The sequence below is a fragment of the Phascolarctos cinereus genome, unplaced genomic scaffold (genome assembly GCF_003287225.1).
Source record: "Phascolarctos cinereus isolate Bilbo 61053 unplaced genomic scaffold, phaCin_HiC Scaffold_5;HRSCAF=322, whole genome shotgun sequence".
NCBI classification, from domain to species: Eukaryota; Metazoa; Chordata; class Mammalia; order Diprotodontia; family Phascolarctidae; genus Phascolarctos; species Phascolarctos cinereus.
Window position 1 is genome coordinate 195,121,060 of NW_027555958.1, and position 27,743 is coordinate 195,148,802.

The window sequence follows — 27,743 nt, forward strand, 5'->3', positions numbered from 1 at the left end:
TCTCTTCAATCTTTTACAGAGGTAGGGGTTGGGGGAAGGATGTGTGGAACATTGTATATAACCTCAATTTTTTTTCAATATATTGATCAGTTTTGAAGATTTTTTTCTTTTCTTTTAAAATCCATTATAAGGAATAACTCTCTGAGAAGGGGAGGAGAGAAGGGTATAGGGGGAAATCTGGGAGATGTAAAAACAAAAAGACAACAATAAAATGCATTTTAAAAGAGAAAGTCTATATGCTATAATCAAGAATAGACTTGGAAAAATGAACTCTCTGTCAAAGGCATGCTTACATGTATATTGTGATAAAAGTGTAATTCCATGATAAAGAATGATTGCCAATCCAAAGCCAAATTGTACAAAGCAAGTGATTGCAGCCTAAGGACATACTGCTTACTAAAAAGTTTTTTTAGCTGTGAAAAGTTATAAAGTTTACTGCGCAAGTCAATAAACTTAACTATTTTACCCCATCCCAGTTAATTGCTCAAAGAGGGAACTTTGAGACACCTGGGGGTTTTCCTTCAATCTAAGTTCTTGGGCCTCAGACTTCCCGCCAGTTTCGTAAGTTTCATTTCCTTAGAATCTCCCCCCAACCCCCCCTCCCACACTCACCCGCCCTCGCTCCAGTCAGTCCTAACCCCGCACTCTCCACCCTCCCTCTCGCCTCTTCCTGGAAAGCCTTTTCTCTTAGAGACTCGAAGGCCGGAGACTCGGGAGAGCTCGGGTGGTCGGGATGGAGGGCACAGTGACAAGAGCTCCCGGAGCCCGGCGCAAGTGTTCTATCCGAGGTTCCGGCGAGACGCAGGCAGCACGAACCCGGGCTCCCCGCCGCCCCTCTCAGGCTGCCCCCGACCTTGGGACGCCGCGCCAGAGAAGGGCTCCCACTCCAGTGGGTCGAAGTCTCTACGGGAGAAGCAACCCCCTGTCATCCCTGTCAGAGCCCCGGGGTCTCAGGCCACTAAGAAAAGGCTTCCCCACCCAGGGGACGGACATACTCAGTGGGACGGGAAACCGGTCCTCAAGGAGGATCGCCCCCCTGGAGACCTTATGCCCGTATCCAACGAGCCAGGAATCTTACCCAAGGAAAAGGGGGATCCTGTGGACCGGGAGAAGGGAGTCCTCCGCCTGAACTCCCTGGGCTGGAGGCCACAACGTGTAGTGGAGAAACTAAAGCTGCGGCGTCAGGAGACATCCCAAGCCTGCGGGTTGGTGAACAAGGTCATCGACCACCTGCAGCGGCGGCTGCCCCTCTGCGACCCGGCCTTCGAGGGCATTGCGACGCTGGGCACCGGCAGCTACTACGAGCAAGTGAAGGTGAGTTGAGCAAGGGTTTGCTCACTCCTACCTCTCCACCTCTCCATTGAGAATGATAATAGCTGACTTCCTTGTAGATCTTTAACGTTTGCAAAATGCTTCATTATACTTTACATACATTACCTCCGGCTCTCTGCAGGCCCCTTTTTACCAAAACCTCAAATCCCCTTTGCTTCTATGTGTCATAGCTGTTCATTTTTCTGGGGGGATCCGAGAAAGAAAGCTGGATTTGGAATGGGAAATGGTTCACAAATCAACCTTGATACTTAATAACCTGTTGAGCAAGTCGTTTAACCTCTATGGGCCTAAGTTTTCTCAGATGTGAAATTGTGACTGATCTTTATATGACAAATGCACATATCTCACGTGAACCTCACAACAGCCCAGGACCGTAGTAGGTACCAGAGGCCCTCACTGTTTTACAGATGAGGAAACTGATAACTCACAAAGGTTAAGTGAATTGCTTGGTCAAGGGACAGAAGTGAAATTCAAATAATTTCGATAACTGACATTTACATAGCACTTTAAAGTGCAAAGAAGTAGGAGGGAAAAGTGTGATAAAACCTCACGATAGATTAAAATGAATACATTTTATGTTATTATTTTTGTCCATATCAGTGATTTTGTTGGTATAGGGTATTGCCATTTGGTAACTACTGTCTGAGAATATTGAAATTGATCCTGTATCATTTCTTATTGATTCTATTTACACTTAATTGATTTTGTCTTGTAACTTGGTAAGGCATGGTTCTTTGCCTTTGAACTTGGTTCAACGTTCAGTTGGCCTGTAATGGGTTAAGTTTAAAAATCCAGCTCTCTTCAAGGAATTTTGCTGACTTTGGGGAATGTGTGTGATCAGAATTTGGGTCTGGTATCTTTATCTACCAGGCTATCCTTTAAGCTTGTCTGGTTTGCTGTCCAAAAGTCTGGGCTGCTAGCTCACACCTGGACTCAAATAAGCATTTTTTTAGTCTCATGAGAGAAGGGGGTGGGTGGGTATTTGCTAGTCTCCATTACCAAACTTCCAACCATTCGTGTTGTTCCTTGTGCCTCAGGTCTGTAACCAATCATGTTGCTCTTAATCCCATGATTTCATGTACTCTGTTCTTTGTTCTGTACTCCCCAAAACCATTAAAAAAAAAAGAGCTGCCCATCTGCTTGGGGTCTTTGGCATTAACAGAGGCAAGCCCTTGACCCATTTACTGAGAGGTAGAAGGCCTCTGCTAATAAATGCTATATTGTGGGGAGATCTGCCTCAGTTTAACCTTTTGTTAAAATTCAGTTGCAACAAGTCCTTCTTTAGAGGCCTGGGGGCACTGAAAGGTTAAGGGGCTTTTCCCTCAGTCACACTACTAGTGAACCTCAGGGCAGAATTTAACATCAAGTTCTCTCCTCTTATTTTCTCACTGCGTTAGAGGTTAGACTGCGATGAACCCAGAACTCACTTCCTACCCTAAATCTTATGATCTTCAGCTTTGGGGGGGGGGGGGAGAGAGGAAGAAGGTGGCACTTGTTTCTCCTAGAGCCAATGATACTTCTGTTGCCACCCTCGGGTGAAGAGCTCCTATGACTCATGTTTAGATATGGAGGATTTACTCACAAAAGAACAGCGAATTTAGCAAAGAGTATAGCCTGGGCTGCCCTTTACACAGGTTCCCAAAATAGTTGATACCACCCCCCTGGGGTGGCTGGATCGGTCTAGGAGGGCAGTAGTAGCCCGGTGCAATTGCGGGACTTTGAATAAAAACAAGACGATGGTGGAAGCATAAGGAAAGAAGATAAGAAAATTTTGACAAACCGTTCATACATGTTTCATCTGTTGTATAACAGGGTTAAAATTACAGTGATCACGTTATTTTCCAAATAAATACACAAAATGCAAGTTATAACCCATCAGTCGTCAAGTCTGATGACAGGTCTTTAACAAGCAAGTGTTGGCAGGCAAGGGTGTAGCACATTATTCAGAAGTCTAGCATGCATTGGCAGGAATATGTGCCTGTAACGACTTGTTTACAGTAGATACTATTTGGTTACATAACAATATTGTGTCATCAAAATTTCATTCAGGAAAAAACCCACAAATTTATAATAAATTATTAAATTTAAGATATATTATTTAAAAATTATATTTTTTGAAGTGATGTAGATTTCAAAACAAAAAACAAAACTGTTTCCAGGGAGGCGCTGAGTAAATTTTTTTTTAAAAAAGGGGACAGGAGGCCAAATAAGTTTGGCAGTCTCTACCTTAACAGTCTATATGTCATCAAAATGACAGATGCAAGGGAACTGTAAAACCTTAGGGAAAAAGGGTGTAATTCCTCAAAACCTTCAAGTACTACATATAGCCTTTGACCTTCTGGCACTTTTTAAATACTCTGCTCTTTGATGGTAGGAAACTTAATGCCTTACTTTTTTACAATACCCAAATGTCAAGGTTACAGTTTCCCTTAAATCCTGAGGGATTTTGCAGTATAATTCTGCATTTCCTATCAGACATCATTTTATTTTGTGAAAAGAAAACTGAAATTTCTATGTGTTAATATTTCTAAGTAAAATTGAGGGTTATTTGCAAAAGAATTTCCTAAAAGCAGCAGTTATTAAGCTATAACTAGTTTAATTAAATTACTATAGAATGCCAACAATGGTAAAGTATTGTGAACCGAGGAAGGTTCGTTCATTCATTGACTGAACAAACCTTTCTGGGGTGTCTATCATGTAGAAGGCGTTTTGGATCTATAGACTTTAGTAATCAAAATATTGTGGGGTTTCTTGTGTAAGGTATGGGAGTTCATAAGAAGAAACATGACCATAGGTTCTTGTAGGAGAAAAGAAAATTCTTAGATCCCTATGCAGCAAATGCTTCATAGGATGATAAATTTAGAACTAGAAGAGACTTTAGAGGCCATGTAGTCCAATCTCTCCCTTTTTTAGATGGGAAAAAAAAAAACCAACTGAGGTCCAGAGAGGTTAAATGATTTATACAAAATTACAGAGGTAATTGTCAGAAGTGAGATTTTAATTTAGGTTCTCTAAGCAATAAAAACACTGGTGTTAAAAAGAGATTAAAATAAAAGGATAATATAGCATTGAGAGAATAAAATTCCATATTATATCATGACTGCATCAAAAGTAGTACTCCATTGCTGATTTTTCCTCCTATCAAAATCTGTCTGACCACTCCTCAGTCTCCTTTGCTGGTTCATTATCCCTATCAAGTCCCTTAACTGTGAGTGCTCCCAAGGTTTTGTCTTAGGCATTCTTCTCTTTTCCTTCTATACTCTTTGTCTTGGTCACCTCATTAGCACCCATGGATTCATGTATCATCTCTATGCAGATAACTAACAGATTCATATATTTAACAGTAATTGCTCCTGAGCTCCAATTCCATATCACCAATTGTTTTATTTTTCAGACCGGGTGTCCTAGAGACATCTTAAGCTCAACATGTCCAAAACTGAACTCATCTTTCTCCCCCAAAGCTTCCTTTCTTCTAAACTTCCCTATTTTTATCAAAGATATCACAATTCTTGTAGTCTTTTAGGTTTAGAATCTTGGCATTATTCCAGATTTATTATTCTCCCTCACTCCATCTATTTAATTAATTTTCAAATTTTGCTCTTTCAACTTTCACAAAATTTCTCACATCTGACCCCTTCACTCAAAACTATGTTCACCTGTGTTCAGGCTCTCATCATCTCTCACTTAGATTATTGCATCTGCCTCCTAATTGTCTCCCTGCACCAAATTTCCCATCATTCCACTCTATCCTATACACTGTTCCCAAGGTAATTTAACTTAAGTTTGTATCTGACCATGTAACTTCCCTATTCAATCAACTCCGGTGGCTTCTTATTGCCTGAAGGGTAGATATAAGACCCTCTGTTTAGCATTTAAAAGCGCTTCACAGCCTGCCCCTAACCTATCTCTTTAGCCCCACTGGACATTATGCCCTTTCCTACACTTTACAGTCCAGCCAAACTAGCCTTTTATCTGTTCATCATATGTGACATTCCATTTCCCACTGGCCACCTCCCCTTCCATGTCTGGAATACACTTCTCCTTACCTTTGCTTCTTCCTTGCCTTATCTTACCTTACCCTCTCTTTGTTTAAGACACTGCTCAAACACCATACTCTGCATGAAGTCTTTCTTGATCTGCTCTTTCTGCTAGTACTCTACCTTCCAAACTCCCTTGTGTTTAATTACTTTGCATATGTTTGTATTTATTTACTTTATATTTATAATTTTACTTTAAATTTATGCTCAAGGGCATGCTGGTGAATGTTTAATACCTCTGGGAGGAAGGGTATGCACACAGTCTTTTAAGTTTAATCTTCATCATAAACACCTCCTGACGTCTAGAGTAGACAATTAACCAAACAATAAATCAAACCCTAATTTGTAGACATCGTTGATTTCTGAGGTGTAGATGTTCACACTGAAAATTTAACAATTTGATGTTGCAAGTAGAGTTATCTCTAAGGCACCTGTTTATGTTTTATACATAGATACACACACAAATATCATATATATTTTCATATGCAATTGTTGTCTTCCCCATTAGAATGTACATTCTTGTTTTATTTAATGTACTTGTATCCCCAGGGCTTAGCACATAGTAAGTATATAATGCATATTTGTTGATTAAGGATTAAAAACTAGCCCAAGCAACCCCAGTTACATATAAATCAAATGAGAGAATATTTATAAAGAGCTTTACATACCTTAAAGCACTACACATATGTGGGGTGTTATTAGCAAGGGGAGGATAATGAGATGGAAATCACCTCTAATTGACCTGTTCATTCATTCAAAAAATTACTGAACACATATGATATATAAGGTATTGTGCTAGTTAATATGGGGGATGCAAAGATGAATAAAGCAAAGGCAAATCACAGACTCTCTGGACCCTTTTCCCCTTCAATGAGTGGTTTGGATAAACATGATCTCTAAGGTTCCTGTTGCCTTAAATTCTAAATATATGATTCTAATCTAGTAGAATGATAAGATGTGTGCACAAGTAATCTTAGAGAGGATATACATATATATATATGTATATATGTATATATACATATATATATATGTAATTATAGGGAGGGGAGGGGAGGTATTCAAACTGATGATGATAGCATGATCTTCAAAAGTGCAGAAGCACTGTGACTGACTGGTTACTTATGCCCAGAGAAATATGATTTTCTGAATTTCCTTATTTCCTTATCTTCCTTATATATATCTTTGGATACAAAGTCTCCCATTCTCTCCTACCTTCTCTTTCCTTTATTTACATTTCTTTTGCATACTTTAATTTGTCATTTATCCACCTTTAATTTGCTTGGGTGGTGAGGAAGGGGTGGGGAAGGGGAGAGAGAAAGCATGGTTTGCAGACTCTACATTGTAGAGCACAAGAGTGCTAGACTTTAGTGAGGAAAGCAGGGTTCAAATCCCAGCTGTGACACTTAGATGTGTGACAGTGTACAAGCCTATTAACTTCTTTGAACCCATCTCCTCATCTGTAAAATAAAGTACCACAAAAAAGTTAGTTATTGCTTTCCTCTTCAGTACTTCCTATTTTTTTAATCTACTTCTTCCAATAGGATTTTTCTTTTGTCTATTTTTACCCCTATTTTAAAAAAACTTTTCATTTTCCTACTTCTGGGGATTTTTGTTACAAGGGGTTTTTTCCCTTCAGTAGAGGTATGGGGAGGTTCAAGAGAGAAAAAAAATGAAATGTGAAATTATTGATAATTGGGAACAATAAAACTTAATTTAAAAAAAGTAAAGCTCTAGTTACCTAGAAACAGTGACATTCGTATACCATTTTGCAATCTACAAAGTGCTTTATATACATTATGAATTATTTAATTTTTATCCCCATTTTACAAATAAGTTTAAAAAAAGTCTCTCAGAAGCTAGATGTGATGAATAAAAAGCCCCAGAGACAGAATTTCTGGGTAATTAATAATCAATTTATTAATTAGGCTAGCTGATAATCAATTAATTGATGGTCAGTAGTCTCCCTTGGTAACTGTTATGGTCTGAGAGGTTGAGACCCCTCAAAAACTGGAGTACAGGATGGGGTCGTCTGGAATGAATTCACAGACTTGAGCATTCTTTAAGTCAAGTTGACAAAAACTTTATTGTTACACTTTTCAGTGGGCAAGGATTCCTAAGGAACCTTCGAGAGACTGATGATGGAGCTATGGTTTGTATGGAAAAGGGATGGGGAACAGAATGCAAGGGATACTGATTAGGTAATCTGAAAGTCCAGGTGTCTTTGGGAGCTATGGATGGGAAAGTATAGGGAGTATACCAGACAGGGAGGGAGATATCAGAGGCATGAATCTTGGGAATCTGGCAGGAGGAAGAGTCCTTGGGACAGCGAGGGACAAAACTCCTCGGGCCAGACAAGACACCCCTCTCTCTCTGTCCTGATTAGAGAATGCTCTGCAACAAGGGAAAGTTTTCTCACAAGACAGGAGCTTACTAAGGAATTGGGAGGCTTCCAGAGACATGGTTTGAGGGCTGGGGAGTGAGCAGCCCAGCACTCTTTCACCCAGCTTTGTGTACCTGCACCAGGGAGAGAGATAAGGGTCTTGCTGGGGCCCACTCATGAGTAATTGCTAGGCACAGTGTCCTTGGGCTGGGGAGAAATTGTCAGAGACAGTGTTTCTGAGACTACGGAGAAATTGGGGTCCGAGTACAAGCATAAGCACCCAGACACAAGCACCCAAGTACCTCATCATAACCAAGTGAAAACTATGGAGATTCCTGACTGCTTATATACTTTTGGAAGAGGAGGTGCCCCAACAGGTGAAAATCACCCCTGATTGGTGAACAATTAATGAGGGGGGTAGACATTTTAATGAAGAGGTGGGCTAAAAGTCTTCAGTTCCTCTTGCTGAGAACATGACTTGGTCATGAGACTCAGCTGCCTCCAGCAATCTGAACATAGAAATCCATCTCTACCCAGACCACTCTGATTGGTTTTCTCCTTTGTAAGCTGAGTCCCCCTAAATTCTAATGGAGGGCCTGCAAAGGGCATAGACTTACCTCCTAAGGGCAAGAATTCACCTAGATTAGATTCTGTTTGTCAGGTCTTCTAGTTGGTTGGGGTACTACCCAAGATCAAGAGCATGTACCTGGAGGATTTGGGCAGTCTCATCTATCAGCAGTGTCCTTCAGAGACTGACTGACCTGCAAGGGCTGGTCCCTGAAAGAGGAAATAGAAAGGAAAAACCTCAATCCTGATTTAATAATTGGTTATTAAAAGAAAATTAAAACCACTCAGTGTCTTGTCTAAGTTCACAACTATAGGAAGTGGCAAAATCTAAAACTGAAAGAAGATCCCCCAACTCTAAGTTCAGCATTCCTTCCTATACTAAGCAGCCTCATTCAATTATTTGGATGTTTCTGTCCCTGCTAGATAAATGAGCTTTTATTTCTTTACAAAAGTACCTGCAAACTCCAATATAAACCAGAAAAAAATAAGGTTGGGGACTACAAATGTATAAATAGGGCAAGATTTCAAAGTATGTCAAATAATGATAACAATACTAGCTAGCACTTATATAGTTCTTTAAGTTGTGCAAAGCACTTTACAAAAATTATCTCATTTATCCTCCCAACAACCTGGGAGGTAGGTGCTATTTATTATCTACATTTTAAAGTTAAAGAAATGGAAGCAGACCTAGGTTAAATGATTTGCCCAGGGTCATACAACTAGTAAGTATGTGAGGCTAGATTTAAATTCTGATCTTCCTGTCTCCAATTTGGGGAATTAAATTTTTTTGATAATCAAAAGAAGGCATTAGAAAACCTATCCTCAGCCAATGTCGTAGGGAGGATAATGAATATGGAACCCTATGTGTGTAGTTAATTCTCTTGCAATGGGACACTGGACTGTATCCCTAAGCCAAATCGCCCATCTCAAAAATGTATTCCAGGGCAGCTAGGTGGCGCAGTGCATAGAGCACCGGCCCTGAAGTCAGGAGAACCTGAGTTCAAATCCGGTCTCAGACCAAAACCTTGATTCTAGCTGTGTGACCTTGGGGAAGTCACTTAACCCCAACTGCCCCCCCAAAAAAGTATTCCAATGGCCTTATTCATGGGCAGAATATTAACCACCAACATGGTATTTCAAAAGGACTGAGAAGGCTCCCTTTTTTTCCTTTTTACACTAACACTTAACCTTTATTCTCATTCTTTGGATTGATAAATGCTGGTAAATAATTAGCAAGCTGGAAATTCCCAGACCACATTCCAATTTTTTGCATAGTTAGAATGATTTATGTAACTTTCCATCCAAATAGGGCTAAAGCTACTACTACCTTAATTCCTCTGCTAAGAGCCATAACTAGATTGATGGAAAGACAGATCAAAAAAATAAAAATAAAAAGGTTGGAATCAGAAAAGTGATTAAAATTAAGGAGGTCTCATCCAAGGACAGGAGCCTATGAGAAAGCAATGTCAAAAGAGGAAGGCTCGCTTGTTAAAAACAACAACACAAAATTACACCCCCACCCAATGGGTGAATGTCTGAAATTCTAAGATTTATATGTTCATTTGTCATTGGTCCTTGATCACATGTTCAAATAGGAATATCTCTGTTCTTCTCTTTCTCCATAAGATTAGTAGGCCATAAGAGTTACATTACAGTAGGCCATTACAAGTCAGTCACTTCTAATTTAGGATAAATGAGGATACCAGATCCTATCTTGGGAAGGTTTAATGAGGAAGAATGGAAAAGAGCAGGACCAGAACTGGAAGGGACCTCGGAGACTATCTGGTTTAATCGCTTCATTTTACAGATGAGGAATCTGAGGCACAAGGCAGTTAAAATGACTTGCCCAAAGTCACATAGATAGTAAGCATAGAGATGACATTTGAGCTCTGGTCTTCTGACTCTCTCCATTGTCCCATATGAACTCCCTATGGGTCCAGACACCTAAGGACCTATATTGAATACCAGTGAGGGAAGGAAAAGATTAAAGACAAAGGAAGTCTGTCTCATTATTTACCACCTTCAAGGAAGAGTGACTACATGGATAAGTCCATTCTCAATACAGGAAGAACAACTTGAGATATAAATCTTGGCAATAGTGGGTGACTAGTACTATTTTCACAAATGAAGAACATGATTCCTTACTATAGTGAGGAGCAAAGAAAGAATAAAGATTCATTCAAGGTCCTAGCCCATTCTATGATCTTAATATCTTTCTTTAAAAAATTTTTAATGAAAATTAAAACTTGAAAAACTGATTTGGGGACAAAAGCTTGTGTGATAAAATTTTAATCTTCAGAACTTTGCAAATTGAATTAGTAAATGAAAATTTTAAGGAAAATTCAAGTTCTGGTAACAGCAAAATATTAAAAAATACACCATACATATCTGTGTAATTTTTTTTTGGCTGTTTCACAGATTTCTGCTCCAAATGAATTTGATGTCATGCTTAAACTGGAAGTTTCCAGAGTTGAATTAGAAGAATATGATAACAGTGGTGCTTTTTACTTTGTGAAGTTTAAAAGAAATCCAAAAGGAAACCCTCTGACCACTTTTTTAGAGAATGAAATATTATCAGCTTCTAAGCTGATGTCTCAATTTAGGAAAATCATTAAGGCAGAAGTAAACCGTATTAAAGGTAAGAAGTTAGTATCATCTATTGTTAAAGCTCTGCTTGTACGATTATATTGGCTCTTTGCCTATTATTATGATCATAGAATTATGTAACACATAACACTTAAATATTAACTCATCTTCACAGCCTGCCAGGAAGTATCATAAAAATGCTTGATTATATGGTTGGTTTTTTCTTTGTATTTCCATAGGAAACTATTTAGGCACATTTCTCAATGACTTCAGCATTGGTTCATAGATTTTTCTCTTCCTTAGGAGGCTTCAGAATGTTTATGGGAGGGGATACGCCAAGATGGTGGAGTAAAAGCAGTGACTTGCTTGAGCTCTCCCCCAAACCCCTCCAAATACCTATAAAAAGATGGCTCTAAACAAATTATAAAGCAGCAGAACCCACAAAAAGACAGAGTGAAACAAATTTCTAGCCCGAGACCACCTGGATGGTTGATTGGAAAGGTATATTGTTCTAGGTGGGGAGAGGAGCAGTTTGGCAGAACAGGCCTCAGTGAACCTGGAGCAGGCCTCAGAGGACTGAATCACGGTCAGCTATGGTGGTTTCCAGACTTCTCAACCCATGAATGCCAAAGATAACTTAGAAGGTCAGTAGGAAAAGTCTGTGACTGGGGTGTGAGAGAGAAGCTCAGTCCTAGCCCCAGCCCCCAAGTGTGGCCTCAGGGCAGCGGCTGCTTCCACGGCTTCCAGCCCACAGACTGAGGGGGAATCAAATGGCTGATCAGAGGGGGATTACAGGGATCTCTCTGCTGGTGCAGGATTCTCTTGCTTTGCCAGTGCTTGGATCCGGGTCATAGTTCTGAATGGTGGTCCTGGGGCGAGGAGGAATGCTGGCATGGTGGAGCTTGTAGTGGTGGTGGAGAGAGAAAATCCTCCTCATAGTACCATGGCAGGAAAGAGTGCTTGTGGTCACTAATAGACCAGAGCCCAGGCCAGGAAAGGGGTAAACACCTAGCCCCTTATCATACCACCTTGGAAGAACTGAAAATTTACAGGTCCCTAGAAGTATCTCTGAAAACAGCTGCACAAAACCCCCAAAGCTTAGGACGGTACATTCTCCACACTGGAAGCAGACACCTACCTTAACAAAGAGTTTAAAACTCAAGTAATTGGCTGGGATCATGACCAAACCTCCCAAAAAAGATCAGACCATAGAATCATTCTTTGGTAACAAAGAAGATCAAAACATATAACCAGAAGAAGCAACAAAGTCAAAGCTCCAACATCCAAAACCTCCAAGAAAAATGTGAACTGGTCCCAGGCCATGGAAGAGCTCAAAAAGGAGTTTGAGAAACAAGAGAAGTAGAGGAAAAACTGGGAAGAGAAATGAGAGTGATGCAAGAAAATCATGAGAAACAAGTTAACAGCTTGCTAAAGGAGACCCCCAAAAATATACTGAAGAAAATAACACCTTAAAAAACAGCTTAACACAAATGGCAAAAGAGGTCCAAAAAGCCAATGAGAAGAATGCCTTAAAAAGCAAAATTGGCCAAATGGAAAAAGAAGTCCAAAAGATTACTGAAGAAAATACTTCCTTAAAAATTTGAATGGAACATTGGAAGCTAGTGACTTTATGAGAAATCAAGACACTGTAAAACAAATCCAAAAGAATGAAAAAATAGAAAACAATGTGAAATATCTCACTGGAAAAACAGCTGACCTGGAAAATAGATCCAGGAGAGATAATTTAGAAATTATTGGACTATCTGAAAGCCATAATCAAAAAAAGAGCCTAGATTTCATCTTTCAAGAAGTTATCAAGGAAAACTGCCCTGATATGTTAGAACCAGAGGGCAAAATAGAAATGGAAAGAATCCATCAATCACCTCCTGAAAGAGATCTCCAAAGGAATATCCTAGGGATATTGTATCCAAATTCCAGAGTTCCCAGGTCAAGGAGAAAATATTGCAAGCAGCCAGAAAGAAACAATTCAAGTATTATGGAAATACAATCAAGATAACACAAGATTTAGCAGCTTCTACATTAAGGGACCATAGGACTTGGAATATTATATTCCAGAGGGCAAAGGAGATAGGATTACAACCAAGAATCACCTACCCAGCAAAACTGAGTATAATCCTTCAGGGGGAAAAATGGTCATTCAGTGAAATAGGGGTCTTTCAAGCATTCTTGATGAAAAGAACTGAGCTGAATAGAAAATCTGAGTTTCAAATACAAGACTCAAAGAGATGCAAGAAAATCATGAAAAACAAGTCAACAGCTTGCTAAAGGAGACCCAAAAAATATACAGAAGAAAATAAAGCCTTAAAAAATCGCCTAACCCAAAGGGCAAAAGAGGTCCAAAAAGCCAATGAGGAGAAGAATGCCCTAAAAAGCAAAATTGGCCAAATGGAAAAGGCCATATTCCAGAGTTCCCAGGTCAAGGAGAAAATATTACAAGCTGCCAGAAAGAAACAATTCAAGTATTGTGGAAACACAATCAGGATAACACAAGATTTACCAGCTTCTACGTTAAAGCTGAATGGAAAATTTGTCTTTCAAATGCAAGACTCAAGTGGAACATGAAGAGGTAAACAGGAAAGAGAAATCATAAGAGATGTATTAAGGTTGAACTGTTTACATTCCTGCGTGGAAAGATGATATTTATACCTCATGAGACCTTTGTCAGTATTAGGGTAGTTGGAGGAAAAAAATTATATGTATGTATATGTAGATAGATAGATAGATAGATAGATAGATAGATATAGATAGATAGAGGGCACAGGGTGAGTTGAAGATTAAGGGGTCATATCTGGAGAATAAAATTAAGGGATCAGAGAGGATTATACTTGGAGAAGAAAGGGAGAAGTAGAATGGGGTAAAATATCTCACAAAAAAAAAGTCTCTTACAGTAGAGGGGAAAACGGGGGAAGGTGAGAGGGAATGAGTGAATCTTATTCTCATAGGATTTGGCTTAAGGAGGGAATAACATACACATTCAATTGGGTATGGAAATCTGTCTTATCCTACAGGAAAATAGGGGGAGAAGGGGACAAGAGAGTAGGGGTATGATAGAAAGGATGGCAAACTGGGAAAGGGGGTAATCAGAAGCAAATACTTCTGAGGAGGGACAGGGTCAAAAGAAAGAAAAGAATAAATGGGAGGGCAGGATAGGATTAAGAAATAGAGTTAGTTTTTCATAACATGTCTACTATGGAAGTGTTTTGTATAACTGCACATGTATAACCTATATTGAGTTGCTTGCCTTTTCAATGAGGATGGGTGGGGAGGGAGGAAGGGAGAAAATTTGAAACCTAAAGTTTTAAAAACATATGTTTAAAAAAAATGTTTTCACATGCTACTGGGAAATAAGAAATACAGGAAATGGGGTACAGAAGTCTATCCTGCCCTACAGGAAAATAGAAGAGGAAGGGGATAAGAGAAGAGGGGGAGAGATAGAAGAGAGGACAGACTAGGGGAAGGAATATTCAGAATGCATGCCATCTTGGGGTGGGGGGAGGGGTGAGATGGGATGAGATGGAACTCAAAATCTTGTGGACGTAAATGTTGAAAACTAAAAATAAATAAATTTATATTAAAAAAACCAAATACAAGACTCAAGTGAAATATGAAGGAAAGGAAATCATGAGACTTATTATGGTTGAACTGTTTACATTGCTGCATAGAAAAATTATATTTGTAACTCATGAGGGTACTTGGAGGGGAAAAATTATATGTATGTATATATATATATATGTGTGTGTGTGTGTGTGTATATATATATATATATATATATAGAGAGAGAGAGAGAAGAGAGAGAGAGAGAGAGGGAGGGAGAGATAAATAGAGGGCACAGGGTGAGTTGAAGATGAAGATGAAGGGGTGATATCTGGAGAATAAAATTGAGGGATGAGAGAGGATTATACTGGGAGAAGGAGAAAGGGAGAGGTAGAATGGGGTAAATTATTTCACATAAAATAGGCAAGAAAAGGCTTTTACAGTGGAGGGAAAACAGGGGAAAGTAGAGGGAATGAGTGAATCTCATTCTCATCAGTTTTGGCTTAAAAAGGGAATAACATATATACTCAATTGGGTATGGAAATCCATCTTACCCTACAGGAAAATAGAGGGGAAGGGAACAAGAGAGCAGGAGGATGACAAAGGAGAGGGCAGACTGGGGGAGGGGGTAATCAGAAGTAAACACTTCTAAGGAGGGACAGGGTGAAAAGAGAATAGAATAAATGGGGGGTGGAATAGGATTAAGGGAAATATACTTAGTTTTTCACAATATGGCTACTATGGAAGTGTTTTGCATGACTACAAATGTATAATCTGTATCGAGCTGCTTGACTTCTCAATGAGGGTGGGTGGAGAGGGAGGAAGAGAGAAAATCTGGAACCCGAAGTTTTAAAAAGAAATGTTAAAAAAAATTGTTTTCACATACAACTGGGAAATAAGTTATACAGGAAATGGATTATAGAAATCTATTCTGCCCTGCAGGAAAATTGAAGGGGAAGAGGATAAGAGAAGGAGGGGGGAAGAGATAGAAGGGAGGGTAGATTAGGAAAAGGAGTATTCAGAATGCATGCAATCTTGGGGTGGGGGGAGGGAGGAAATGGGAAGAAAATTTGGAACTCAAAATCTTGTGGAAGTGAATGTTGAAAACTAAAAATAAATAAATAAATTTTTTAAAAAAAGAATGTTTGTGAGGCCTTTTCCATCCTGATTATGCAATTCTTCAACTTTCTTCTCTAGACACAGAATTACAGAGACATATTTTTGGACACAGCCACAGCAAAGAATTTGTTTTGATTGACTTTGCTTATTTGTTACAAGAGTTTTTTCTCTTTCCGAAAAATAAAGTAAAATAGAAACTATTTATACATGTCTTCTGCCTATTGGCAAATGGGTGGTGGACAGTAGGTTCAGAATGAGATATATTTTCACATAAGGCCAATATATTAATTAATTTTGATTGCACTTGTTTATTACAGGGGAAGGTTCTATTGGGTATTGGTGGTAGGGGGAATTGTAAGGAATGAGTTATTTCAGTTCTACTACTTTCATGAAATTACTCTCTCCAAGGTTGTTTTGTGACTTCCTAACTGTCTGTTTCAATGATTTATTTTAGTTTTTATTGTCCTTGATCTTTCTGGTGCATGGTATTGATAACTGTTCATTTATTCTGGTTACTGGTACCATATTCTCCCAATCTTCCATGTTTGAAACTTTGGCAGTAAATCTTTGATGCTTCCTTTTCCTTTACTTCTTATATCCAATTGGTTACTAATGCTATCAATTCTATCTTCACAATATTTCTCACATCTCTTTTCTATTCTCTCTACCACCATGCTAATAAAAGACATAATTACTACTTGCCTAGAGTACTGAGAAAACTTCCAAAGAGAACTTTCTGTTTCCATTCTTTTTCCTTTTCAATCTGTTCTTCATATTACTGCCAGACTAATTTTATTATGCATAGTCTTGTCACTCTTCTGCTCAAAACTCTTCTGCCTAGCAAATAAAGTTCAAATTAAGTCATATAATATAGTTCAAGATAAAGAAATTAAAGGGTTCAAAGGAATGTAGACTACTCAGAAGCACCGCAGTTATGCATCATGAATACTTTCTTTAAGAAGAATAAAGAGGTTCTAGATATGGTAGATACTGAATGAAATTGTACTGTGACTTCATGATTTTCATGTTGCCTCCAGCAATGTGTAGCACGACCCATCTGTGTTTGCCTATCCATTACTCTTATCCCTGTATTCCCATAAATGTAAGTGTGTGGGTGTGTGAATAGGAATCAATTAAACAGGCTAACAGCTGTCCTCATTTTATCTTAACATCATGAAGGTACCAGTGGTGCACCCAAGGCTGTCTTTTGGTTATATCGCACTCATACTTTTAATCAGCCCATCTTCTTTTTTTTTTATCATACTTTTGTTCGGATGCCATTCTTTACTCCAGTTCTTTATATTTCTGTATTTGTTATATTTGCCTAACACAAGTATTTCTCTATTACTCTGTGAGTGATCCTCACTTTAAATTTTTTCATAGACTATAGTATTGCATGAATCACAACAATATAATATTACCTGTAGAATATTGGTATTAAAAAGATGGGTCTTTGTTTCTGGGAGAAATCTGGGGTCATTAATGAAACTTTAAAACTTCCCAAAGGCAATTCAGTCCACTCTTCTTAACCTATTTAATTCCGTGTCCAAATTACTCTCTATTTACGGTGTTTGTTCAAGATATATGTACTGATGGAAGTTGTCCTTACTGCACATCATAATTTGGAAAATAGCTTTAAAAATTTTATTTATATATCAATGATGTGTTTGGACAAGAATCTTAGGTTTTTTTTTAACTTTTCTTTTTTGAAAAATTCTTTTTTCACTTTCAAAAGAAAGACAGACAGAAAGACAGACAGATAGAGATACACACATATACATAAGATGAAGGAAAGAGAGACGACATCCAGGATCAGGGCTAGTCACCTGTAGTTTTAATGTAGTTTTTCAGCAGGTACTTTGTAAAGCTGTGGTGTTTAACTAAAGCTTAGTGTAGTCAATATTGTGTTCTCACAGGAGACTCTGGATGGACAATAGGATGATCATGATATCACATAGGGTTGGTTGACCACTTGTCCTTGAGGATATCCAAGCAGTTATAGCCCTGAGTGCCCACACTGGGATGATAATAGGGGGTGACAAACTTCACAGTGGGATCATTAGAGGAGTGGCCACTGGGAAACTCCTAGGAGTGCTTGTACCTCAGGTCTTTATATATTATCTGTTCCAAGCTGCCCCATGGATGGTCCTACCTCATATAAAGAGATTATCTAACTTAGGAAAGGCAGAAATTACTTTAATGATGGTTTCAGACATCATTGAAAGTCTTAAGTTCTCTGTAACCTCTTGCCCTCGGACCCCTTACTTGTGACAAGGTTGATTGTTTGATTATTAGGCCAAACTCTCTTGAGTGGTAATGGGTCTCATCCAGGAGACTCTGAAATGTTTCAAGGCTTGAGACAACCAGCAACACCTACAAGTAGCAGGTTTGGAAGACTTCACATCTATAGGGAAATCCCTCTTCAATTTGAACTGTGCTAAATCTTCATCATGACAGTGGCAAACACTTTTGGTGAGCATTCATCCATCTGTGTTGTATATGTTATTTTGTTATTGTTCAAGAATTGTTAAACTATGTTTTCTTGGTTGTTATATTGTTTGTGGACTTTTGAATGATATTGGTATGCCATTTTGGAAGGAGGGAGCCTTTATGGTGGTGTTTTGTTCTTAAGAACCATGAGATCATAAAAAATGAAAATCTTTTTTTTTTAAGGCAGTTGGTGTTAAGTGACTTGCCCAGGGTCACACAGCTAGTAAGTGTCAAGTGTTTGGTCTGAGGCCAGATTTAAACTCAGCTCCTCCTGACTTCAGTACCAGTGCTCTATCCACTGCGCCACCTAGCTGCCCCCCAAAATGAAAATCTTAACAGTTAGGAAACAGCTTATTATGGGTGAAACAATCATTCCATAATCAACTATCTGTGTGAAGTAAAATCATCTGTTTAGAACAAATATCAAAATAAATAATAAATTAGAAGAAAATATAAAGATGAGCAGAAGACATTGTGTGTACTTAGAATAACGCCAACCCAGTGGATTAAGCTATCAACTCTGAAAAGTGGTTAAAAGTAAAGATATTGTTAGGGAAAGATATCAGCAATATTAAATCAATACATTAAAAAATATGGCAATATATTCAGTGTTCCACATCTGTGGACCCAGTACCTCTCTAAATGAGTTGGAGGAGATGTCTTCTTATATCTTTTCTTTGGGGCCTTGCTTATGCTTTATTTCACAACATTCTTCTTTAGTTTTGTTGTGGCTTTTTTCCATTTCTGTTATTGTAGTTATTATATATTTTGTTTTCCTACATCTGCTTGCTTTACTTTGTGCTAGTTCATGTAAATCTTTTCATGCTTCTCTGTATTCAACATATTTTCCATTTCTTGCAGCACAGTAATATTCTATTACATTCAGGTACCACATTGTGTTTAGTCATTCCCCAGTTATAGTTTGCTTAATGCTTGTACTTGACCTCTTTTCTGTGATTAGGTCCTGGGATTTCAAAGACTGAAGTGGTAAGTGGCACTTATTAAAATGAAGTCAGGAAGTCAGAGTTCATTATCCTGACCAAATCTATCTTGGAAGTGACATTATATTAAAGTCACTGAGGGACTGATTTTCAAGATATTTCAAAGAAGGAAAGATTCCAAAAGAATGCAAAAGATCACAAACAATGCTTTTACAAAAAAACCAAAAAAAGTTACATTGGTGAAGTGACATCAGCAACTATCAATGCATATGTCTACTTCCCAGGTCTATACAATTGTGAAAATAGTCTTGCTATACATTAAAAGTATCTTGGATATAAACAAGAAGAGGTGATGAGCATTCTTTTCATATAGTTTTCCATGGGTCACATCTTTTTAGTCATAAACTTGACTGTTAACTGTAGAGAATAATATTAACTTAAAATTTGAAAAGTGTTTTACACACATTATTTTGAGCCTCACAATGGTCTTGGGATGTCAGTACATATGGCAATTCTTATCTTACATGAGAAAACTGATGCTCAGAAAGGTGGGTGACTTGGCCATAGTCAGTTATTAAGTAACTGAGGTAAGATTTGAGCCCAAGTTTTCCTCACTCCAAATCCAACATGTCATCCATTGGGTCATAGTGCCTCTCACTATATCTTACTGGGTCTGTTACTTTTTGATTTTAAAAAGCATTTGATTTGATAGCAGGAAATGTAGCTTTGTAGAGGACAGCGAGATGAGGATTAGACATGTGATGTTATTAATATGGGAAATTCTTTGATGAGGAAACTCTCTCTACCAAGACAGGTCGATATCTTCTCTCAAATTTATAGTCTTAGAGAGTTGCTTAGAGCATTGAGAGATTAAGGACCTTGCCCAGGATTCCATAGCCAATATGCATCAGAAGTGGGACTTGAAACCAGGTCTTCCTGACTCTAAGGCCATTATATCACAGTGTCTCCTGTGTATATGTTAAAATTATACAAGAAATCTATTATAGATGTGGTTACAGAGCTAACTTTATTTACTAATACACTGGGCATTGACATAAAGCAAGTCATGAAACCACAGGCCATGTGTTCACTTGAGTTATTGACCAGTGTCATAGAAGATGACTCACATAGAATCCAAAGAGAAGGATTTCCTGTTGATAGAAAGAATCTCTAAATGCTCCTGTTTTCAGTTGATACTGTACTAATTGCATCATTTTAAAATATAACAAAATCTTCTGAGTGAAATCCACAGCATTGTAAATAACATTAGACATCTACCCTTGAAAAACAAAGTAGATGAAATGTGATTCATGTCATACAGCTTGATGGTCAGTCCTTTACTTAGTCTAGCAATACATGTGTCTTGGACTGAGTGGCATATATAGGCAATGAGCTGAGAGCAAAACAGCAGGATCACACTTGGGAAACTACTATGCCTTAAATGATACCAAACTGCTGTCTGATGCCAAAGCTTAGTTGTTGTTGTTTTTGTAATAACACCAACACCATCAGTGCCTCCTGGAGATGCTGTATGGCTGCAAATCTTGTAGCATTATGGATTTCAGAAAAATCAAAATTACAAACCAAAAGCTAATGGAAAGATACCTGGTGAGCACAAGTAGGCTCCACCATTTTGCAATGATACATGATATATGAGAGATGTCATAAAAACCATCAAGGGCATGTAGTATTTCTTGATGTGTCATGAGGTCATTAGTTTCCACTTGCACAATTCTAGTTTTTAAGGAATTATTTTCCTCAGTGAATTTTTGGACCTTTTTTCCATTTGGTCAATTCAGCTTTCCAAGGACTTCTTTTTCTTCATGAATTTTTGTGCCTCTTTTACCACTTGGCCATTTTAAGATATTACTTTCATCAGTATTTTTTTTTTTTGCCTCTTTGACCAAGCTGTTAATTCCCATTTCAGAATTTTCTTGCATCACTCTCATTTCTTTTCCCAATTTTTTCTCTACTGCTCCTCTCTTTCTTTGGCTCTTCCAAGAATTCTTGTTGGGCTTTTATCCAGTTTGCAGTTTTCTTGGAGGCTTTGCTTGTAGATGTTTTCCACATTGTTGTTGTCTTATGAGTTTTATGCCTTACTATTCCCTGCCACCATAGTAGCCTTTTTTTACCCTGCTGTTTATAAAGCTAGTTTTGGGGAGAGGGTGTCTGTAAGTTTTCAGTGCTTCCAAGGTGGTATGTTCTAGGGAGAAGTGTGGTAACTGCTCTCCTCATCTGTGCTCTGGTCTTTACCCAGGAAGGGGCTCTGCTCCCTGGCAGTTGCAAGCTCTAGTACTCTTCTCAGCCCTGGAACTTTACCAGGGCCCCTTTTCCCTTGTGACTGACCACAAGTTTTCCTTTCTGTCCTGGAACTGTGACCCAGAACTGCATATGGGTGATGGAGCACCCAGTCCTGTGCCCAGTGTCAGTTCACGGTCCCTTGTAATCTGTTTCTGACTAGTTGTCCAGTTCTCTTACTGGCTCTGGTCTGAGAGCTCCCAAAGCTATTGCTGCTGGTGCTGGTGCTGCAGCTACCTCCAAGGCCCACTATTGATGTTGCCTTTCTGTGTGCTTCCTGTGCACCCTGATGTCACAGACTTCTCCTTCTGACCTCCAAAATTGTCTTGGGCTAAAAAAAGTCTCGCCTTGACTTTTTGTTGGTTATGCTGCTCCAAAATTAAATTTGAAGCATCATTTCAAATTTGTTTATGGGGAGATGTTAGGAGAGTTTGGCTGGATTGCTGCCTCTACTCAGTCATCTTATCGAGGACATGTGTACTTGGAAAAGAAAGAAGGCTAGTCATGGACTAAGAATGCAAAAAAAAACTTTGGAGGAGGAGGACTTGGTGAGAGTGGGAAGGGCCATATTTGGAAATAAAAGTGATGTAAAAAACAAATTATGTCAATAAAAATGTAAAAAAAAATTTTTTTTCTGTTTATATCCACTGGCCATTTATTCATTGTTGTCTTTCATATTTGGCATAAACATTTTCCCTAATCTGTTTATATAAAGGAAATAGTACCTTAACAGTTCAAGCATATATAGATAGATAGATAGATAGATAGATAGATAGATAGATAGATAGATAGGTATATCTATCTATCTATATCTATATCTATATCTATATCTATATCTATATCTATATCTATATCTATATCTATATCTATATCTATATCTATATATGAATGTGTGTACACATACACATCCATATATATGTGTGTATGTGTCTGTATATGTATGTATATAGATATGTGTGTGTACATATATATGTGTGTGTGTACATATATCTAGCTATATAAAATATTTTGTGAGGATAGGCAACTTGGGATCATTAAAAGTGGTACATGATTTCTTTAAAAAAATTGTGAGGAGACAACAGATGAACAGCCAAACCATGATATTGGTACACCTAGAAATGTTAAAGGAAGCAGAGGAAGGGCTCCAGTTGTTGAGTGAATCTTCTTAAGAGATTTTTGGGAAGCAAGGTTAAGTTGGGATTGCACAGGATGAATAGGCACTGATGGATTGCGATTTTCCCTAGAAAAGGGAGTTAGCACATTGGTTAAATCATGTAAGTATATAAGTATACTTATTTTAATATGTGCCAGAGTAACTAAGAGACAGAAAGGGTAGGTAACATAATTAACAAACTCTTTCTCTTTGATAGTGTCTAGCATAATGCTCAGCCACTTAATAAATGTTATTGAATTAAATTATGCAAACTTCATATTTTTTTCTTTTAAATATTTAAACAGAAATGGACATTACTGTGGAGAGAAAAAAGCCTACAAGCCCGGCAGTAACCCTCCTAATTAGAAAACCTGAAGAAATATCAGTGGATATAGTCCTAGCTTTGGAATCGAGGAGCAGCTGGCCGCCAAGTACACAGGGGGGCCTAACAATTGAAAACTGGCTTGGAAGAAAAGTAAAGGTGGAATTTAAATACAGGCCAGTTTACCTGATAGCTAAGCCTGCAAAGGGAGGAAATGGTTTTCAAGGTATTTTGAATATTAAATACTATTAACATTAGTTCAAGCATATATATATACATACATATGTATATATATGTATATATATATATACATATGTATGTATATATATATTTTATAGTTTACTTTAGGCATTTAAAAATATGATTCTTTTTTTTTTTTTTGGTGAGGCAGTCGGGGTTAAGTGACTTGCCCAAGGTCACACAGCTAGTAAGTGTTAAGTGTCTGAGGCTGGATTTGAAATCAGGTCCTCCTGACTCCAAGGCCAGAGTTCTATTCACTGCACCACCTAGTTGCCCCTTAAAAATATGATTCTGAAGAGGGGTCCACAGACTTTACCAAAAAGTCTGTGACACGAAAAGGTTAAGAACTTTTGGTCCAAACAGGATTGGTGCAATCAAACAGAAGGTTAGTAATTTTTTGTCCTTTCAATGCTGGATATATTTTCATGAAATCAGAACCAGAGATACTTCCCATGCTTTCTGTCTGTCCCTTATGATTAAAGTAAAAGAAAACTATCAAAACCACTTTATAAATCATGTCAATTACTTAGCAATGAGGTAGAGAAGCTGCTAAAATGTCTTGTGTGCCATTAATTGCTACATGGAAATCATATGAAACATGATATGAAATGTAATATGATAACCAGAGGGTCACCAAAATTTCTCTCTGCTTAAAATGGAATTTCTTCTGGAAACATCAAGTTAAAATAATACTTCTTACTGGAAATAACTTGTATTTATATAGTTCTTTGATTTTTCTCGGACTTTCACCTTACTGATCCTTATCCTAAAATAGCTCACTTTTATATATCCTTTCCTCACAAGGAACCTGTGAGGAAGGCACTATCCATCTTTTACAATTAGAGAAACTGAGGCTTAGAGATATTAAGTGACTTACTGATGGTTACACAGCCAGTAAGTGTTGGAACTAGGATTTGAACCCAGGTGTCCAGATACCAGGTCTAGGTTCCCACCTCTCCCACATCTGGGAAGAAAGCAGGGCCACAGTAAATTAACCGCAAAGTTGCATCTAGGACACAGCTCTAAGTAGATTCATACCACCTTCAGTACACTTTAAGTCCAAATAATCTTTCAGAGAATATATTTCACACAAATTTTCTAATTATACAACCAGCCTTTTTCTATGGTTGCTAGAAAGTGCCTACACATATTTAGAGATCAATTGAAGCTATGCTTCAGTGTTTTGTACCTTCTGTAGTAGGGTTTAAAAGCCAACTACTTAAGAATATTTTGATTAGGCTGAGGGAGAGTCTATTTCAACCGAATTACCTTTACATGAGTATCCTAACAAAATAAGCTCATTTATTAAGCACCTACTATAGGCCAGACACTATGCTAAGTACTGTACAAATATCTCATTTGATTTTTACAACAATCTTGGGAGGCAGATGTTGTTATTATGCCCATTTTATAATTAAGGAAACTAAAACAAACAGGTTACTTGCCCAGGGTTGCATAGCTTGTGTTGGAGCCTGGATTTGAACTCAGGTCTTATCAACTCCAGGCCCAGCATGCTATCCACAGCACCACTTAGCTACCAAAATACATTTTAAAACATTCAATTAATTATAAATGGATTGTGTGTTTTTTGATGAGTTGGCTTCAACATAAAAGATGACTTTTTAATATTAAATATCTACTGATTTAGGTACACCTTCCCTTGTCCCTCCCCCCCAATGTAAACAAACAAATAAACCTTAAACATAGTTCCAAGCTACTTAAAATTTCTCTTCAAAATATTAGAGGTTATTAGCATGTAATTAGACAAAATGTCAGGAGAGCTAGTTTCTCGTTCTGGTTCTGCCACTAATTAACTAGATGCTAGACCTCAGTCAAGTCAGTTTCTCTGGGCCCAGTGCCTTCATCTGTAAAACAAGGGAGTGGGGCAAGATGACCTTTCAAGTTCCCTTTAATTCCATGTAAAATAACCCTGGCCTGCTGAGCTTTTAATGACGTGTATGAAATTAAACCTATTAAAGCTATAGATATTTCCTAAGATTAGGATGATGTTTTGTTGGATAGAATTGATTGGCTGTTTACCCGAATAAATGGAACATGATATTTTGGTAAACTGACATTTTTCTATTTACTTTTTAAAAAATTCAGCAAATACATGGCGGCTTTCCTTCTCACACATTGAGAAGGACATACTAAGAAATCATGGAAGTTCTAAAACGTGCTGTGAAACGAATGGAGTGCCATGTTGCAGGTGAGTTGTGTGTCTGGTTTTCATGCTTCTTTGTTAGATGGTCATTAGAATGTAGAACAGGAACTGTTTATTTTGTTTTGTTTTTGTTGTTCTTTATATTTCCGTGGGACTAGCAGTTCCTTTTAGTAGCAAATGCTTTCTTGAGTTGATTTTTTCAAAAATTTTATTAATTTATTTTGATTTATCAACAATCACTTCCATATGCTTTTGAGTTTAATATTTTTCTCCCCCTTCCTCCCCACCACCCTCCCCAAGATAGCATACAATCTCATATAGGCTATACATTTACCTTGAATTGATTTTTAAAAATCTATTAAGGCTTTCTCTACAAAGTGTTAGTATGCCCCCAAAGAGTTAATTCAACATACTTTAAGCCTATGTTTAGAGGAGTTATTCAATTGCCTTTTTTTTTCTGCTAGGCAGTGGGGTTTAAGTAACTTGCCCAGGGTCACAGAGCTAGTAAATGTCACATGTCTGAGGGAGGCTGGATTTGAACTCAGGTACTCCTGACTCCAAGGCCAGAGCTCTATCCAATTTCTGTTGCCTTTTAAAGCAGGTTTTAAGATTTTAAATATGGCACAGAGTAGTATCAAATCAGAAAAACTAACTTGCTATCAGTAAGATTGTATAACCAAGGGTGGGGAACCTGGGGCCTCCAGGTAGAGATTCAAAGGGCCACACTTGAGGACATAGAGGGCCACATGTGGCCTGGAGGACACAGGTTCCCCACCCCCAATAGGCTTTGGTATATGAATAAACAGTCTGCACCCTCCCCTTGCAAATAAAAAGAATCCCAAACCCTACAATATGGTATATTCTGTACCTACTACATTCCCACGATATATTAAGCACTGCCATATAAGACATAGTCCACACCCACAAACCTTTGTAATCTATTATGGGAGAAATTAGCTCACAACAATTAGAATACAAGACAGCAAAAGTGCCAGTCTTATAACTGCTTTTTCTTTAACAGGAAAAAATGTTTAAAGTTGATGAAATATCTTCTTGAACAGCTGAAAAAAAAGTTTGAGAACCGGAAGGAGCTAGAAAAATTCAATTCTTATCACATGAAAACTGCTTTCTTTCACTTATGTGCTCAGAAACCAGATGACAGTCAGTGGCAATTAAGAGATCTAGAACAGTGTTTTGATAACTGTGTGACTTATTTTCTTCAGTGTCTGCGGGTAGAACAACTTGTACATTTTTTTATTCCTAGATATAATCTGTTTAGTCGTGACCTCATTGGTAAAACCAGTCAAGTATTTCTGTTAAGGCAAATTGAATTTCAAAGAAACAATATGTTTCCAGTGTTTGATGAATAAGATTATGCTTAGAAAAGAACCAAGACTTATAGTTGCTGTCACCTTAATAAAGTAATTTCTGAAACTGTAATTGGATTTTCTTCTCAGAGAATAGACATATTCTTCTTTTGGTAGAATGGGGCAAAGAATGGAGGGTTAGAATGGGGTAGGTGGGGCAAAGAAAGACGAAAGGAGAAGAATGTTCCATATTCTGTCAGGCTTTGCCAATATAGGGGAAAGGATAGGGGTTTTCTTGGTAAACTGGGATAAAAAAACAAAAATCAATAAAAGCTTAAAAATTTGTCATTGAGATGGCAGCCACTTTTAAATTGGAATTTTAAAAATAAGTTATTCAGTAAACAGTAAAGAAATCATAGTTAAAAATCTAAATGCTGTCCAATTAGGATGAAGACTACAAATCAATTTAATTCAGTCATGTATTATGTGGTCAAAGGTGAGATGTCAGGAGAGCAAAAGTATGAAATGACCTCAGTGTCCTCAAGAAGAGTTATAAAATGATTAAGATTAATTATAAAAGGCAACATGTACAGGACATGTGGCTGAAGGAATTGAGAGGACAAAGCCTTCAAAAGAGAGATGGATTTTTGAAGGAAACAAGCCCCAGAAAGAACTGATTACAGATCTGTTGTCACTGGAGTTTCTGTATATATGAATATGGCTACAAAGAAATCTTGTCGGAAAATGTCAAAAGCAGACATTTATTAAACTCTTACTATGTGCTAAGAGTTAGGGGCAAAAGCAGTCCCTCCTTCAAGGAACTCACATTTTAGTTGGGGAAAACAGGCAAACAGCTATGTGCGTGTAAGGTATATACACACACACACACATACACATGTTAAATTGGAGTAATTTCAGAGGGAAGGCACAGAGGGGGAATGAGAAAGGCTTGAAAGAAGCTAGAAAAGGCAGAAGATGAAAATGAGGTTAGGAGGGCATTCCAGGTATGAGGGAGAGCCAATGAAAAGACAGTCAGGAGATCAAAGGTTTGTAATTGAGTGATAATGAGGCTATTGTCACTGAATCTGAATATATGGAGAGGAGTCAAGTGTAAGAAGACTGGAAAGGTAGGAAGGGACCAAGTTGTGAAGGGCTTTAAAAGGCATGCAGAGGCTTTTATATTTTGTTCAGGAGATAACAGGGAGCCACTGGATTTTACTGACTATGAGGGGAGGGATAATACCGTCAGACC

At 38.0% G+C, this 27,743-nt stretch overlaps 1 protein-coding gene across 1 annotated transcript; it reads left to right on the plus strand.

The window, feature by feature from the left end:
- The first annotated feature begins 610 nt into the window (after positions 1 to 610).
- On the plus strand, positions 611 to 26,624 carry CGAS (cyclic GMP-AMP synthase). The gene is given in 6 exon segments (XM_021000142.2): positions 611 to 854; positions 857 to 1,314; positions 10,735 to 10,954; positions 22,764 to 23,006; positions 25,127 to 25,229; positions 26,206 to 26,624. Coding segments are annotated over 6 exon segments (1,494 nt in total). The 5' UTR covers positions 611 to 733; the 3' UTR covers positions 26,555 to 26,624.
- Positions 26,625 to 27,743: the final 1,119 nt, after the last annotated feature.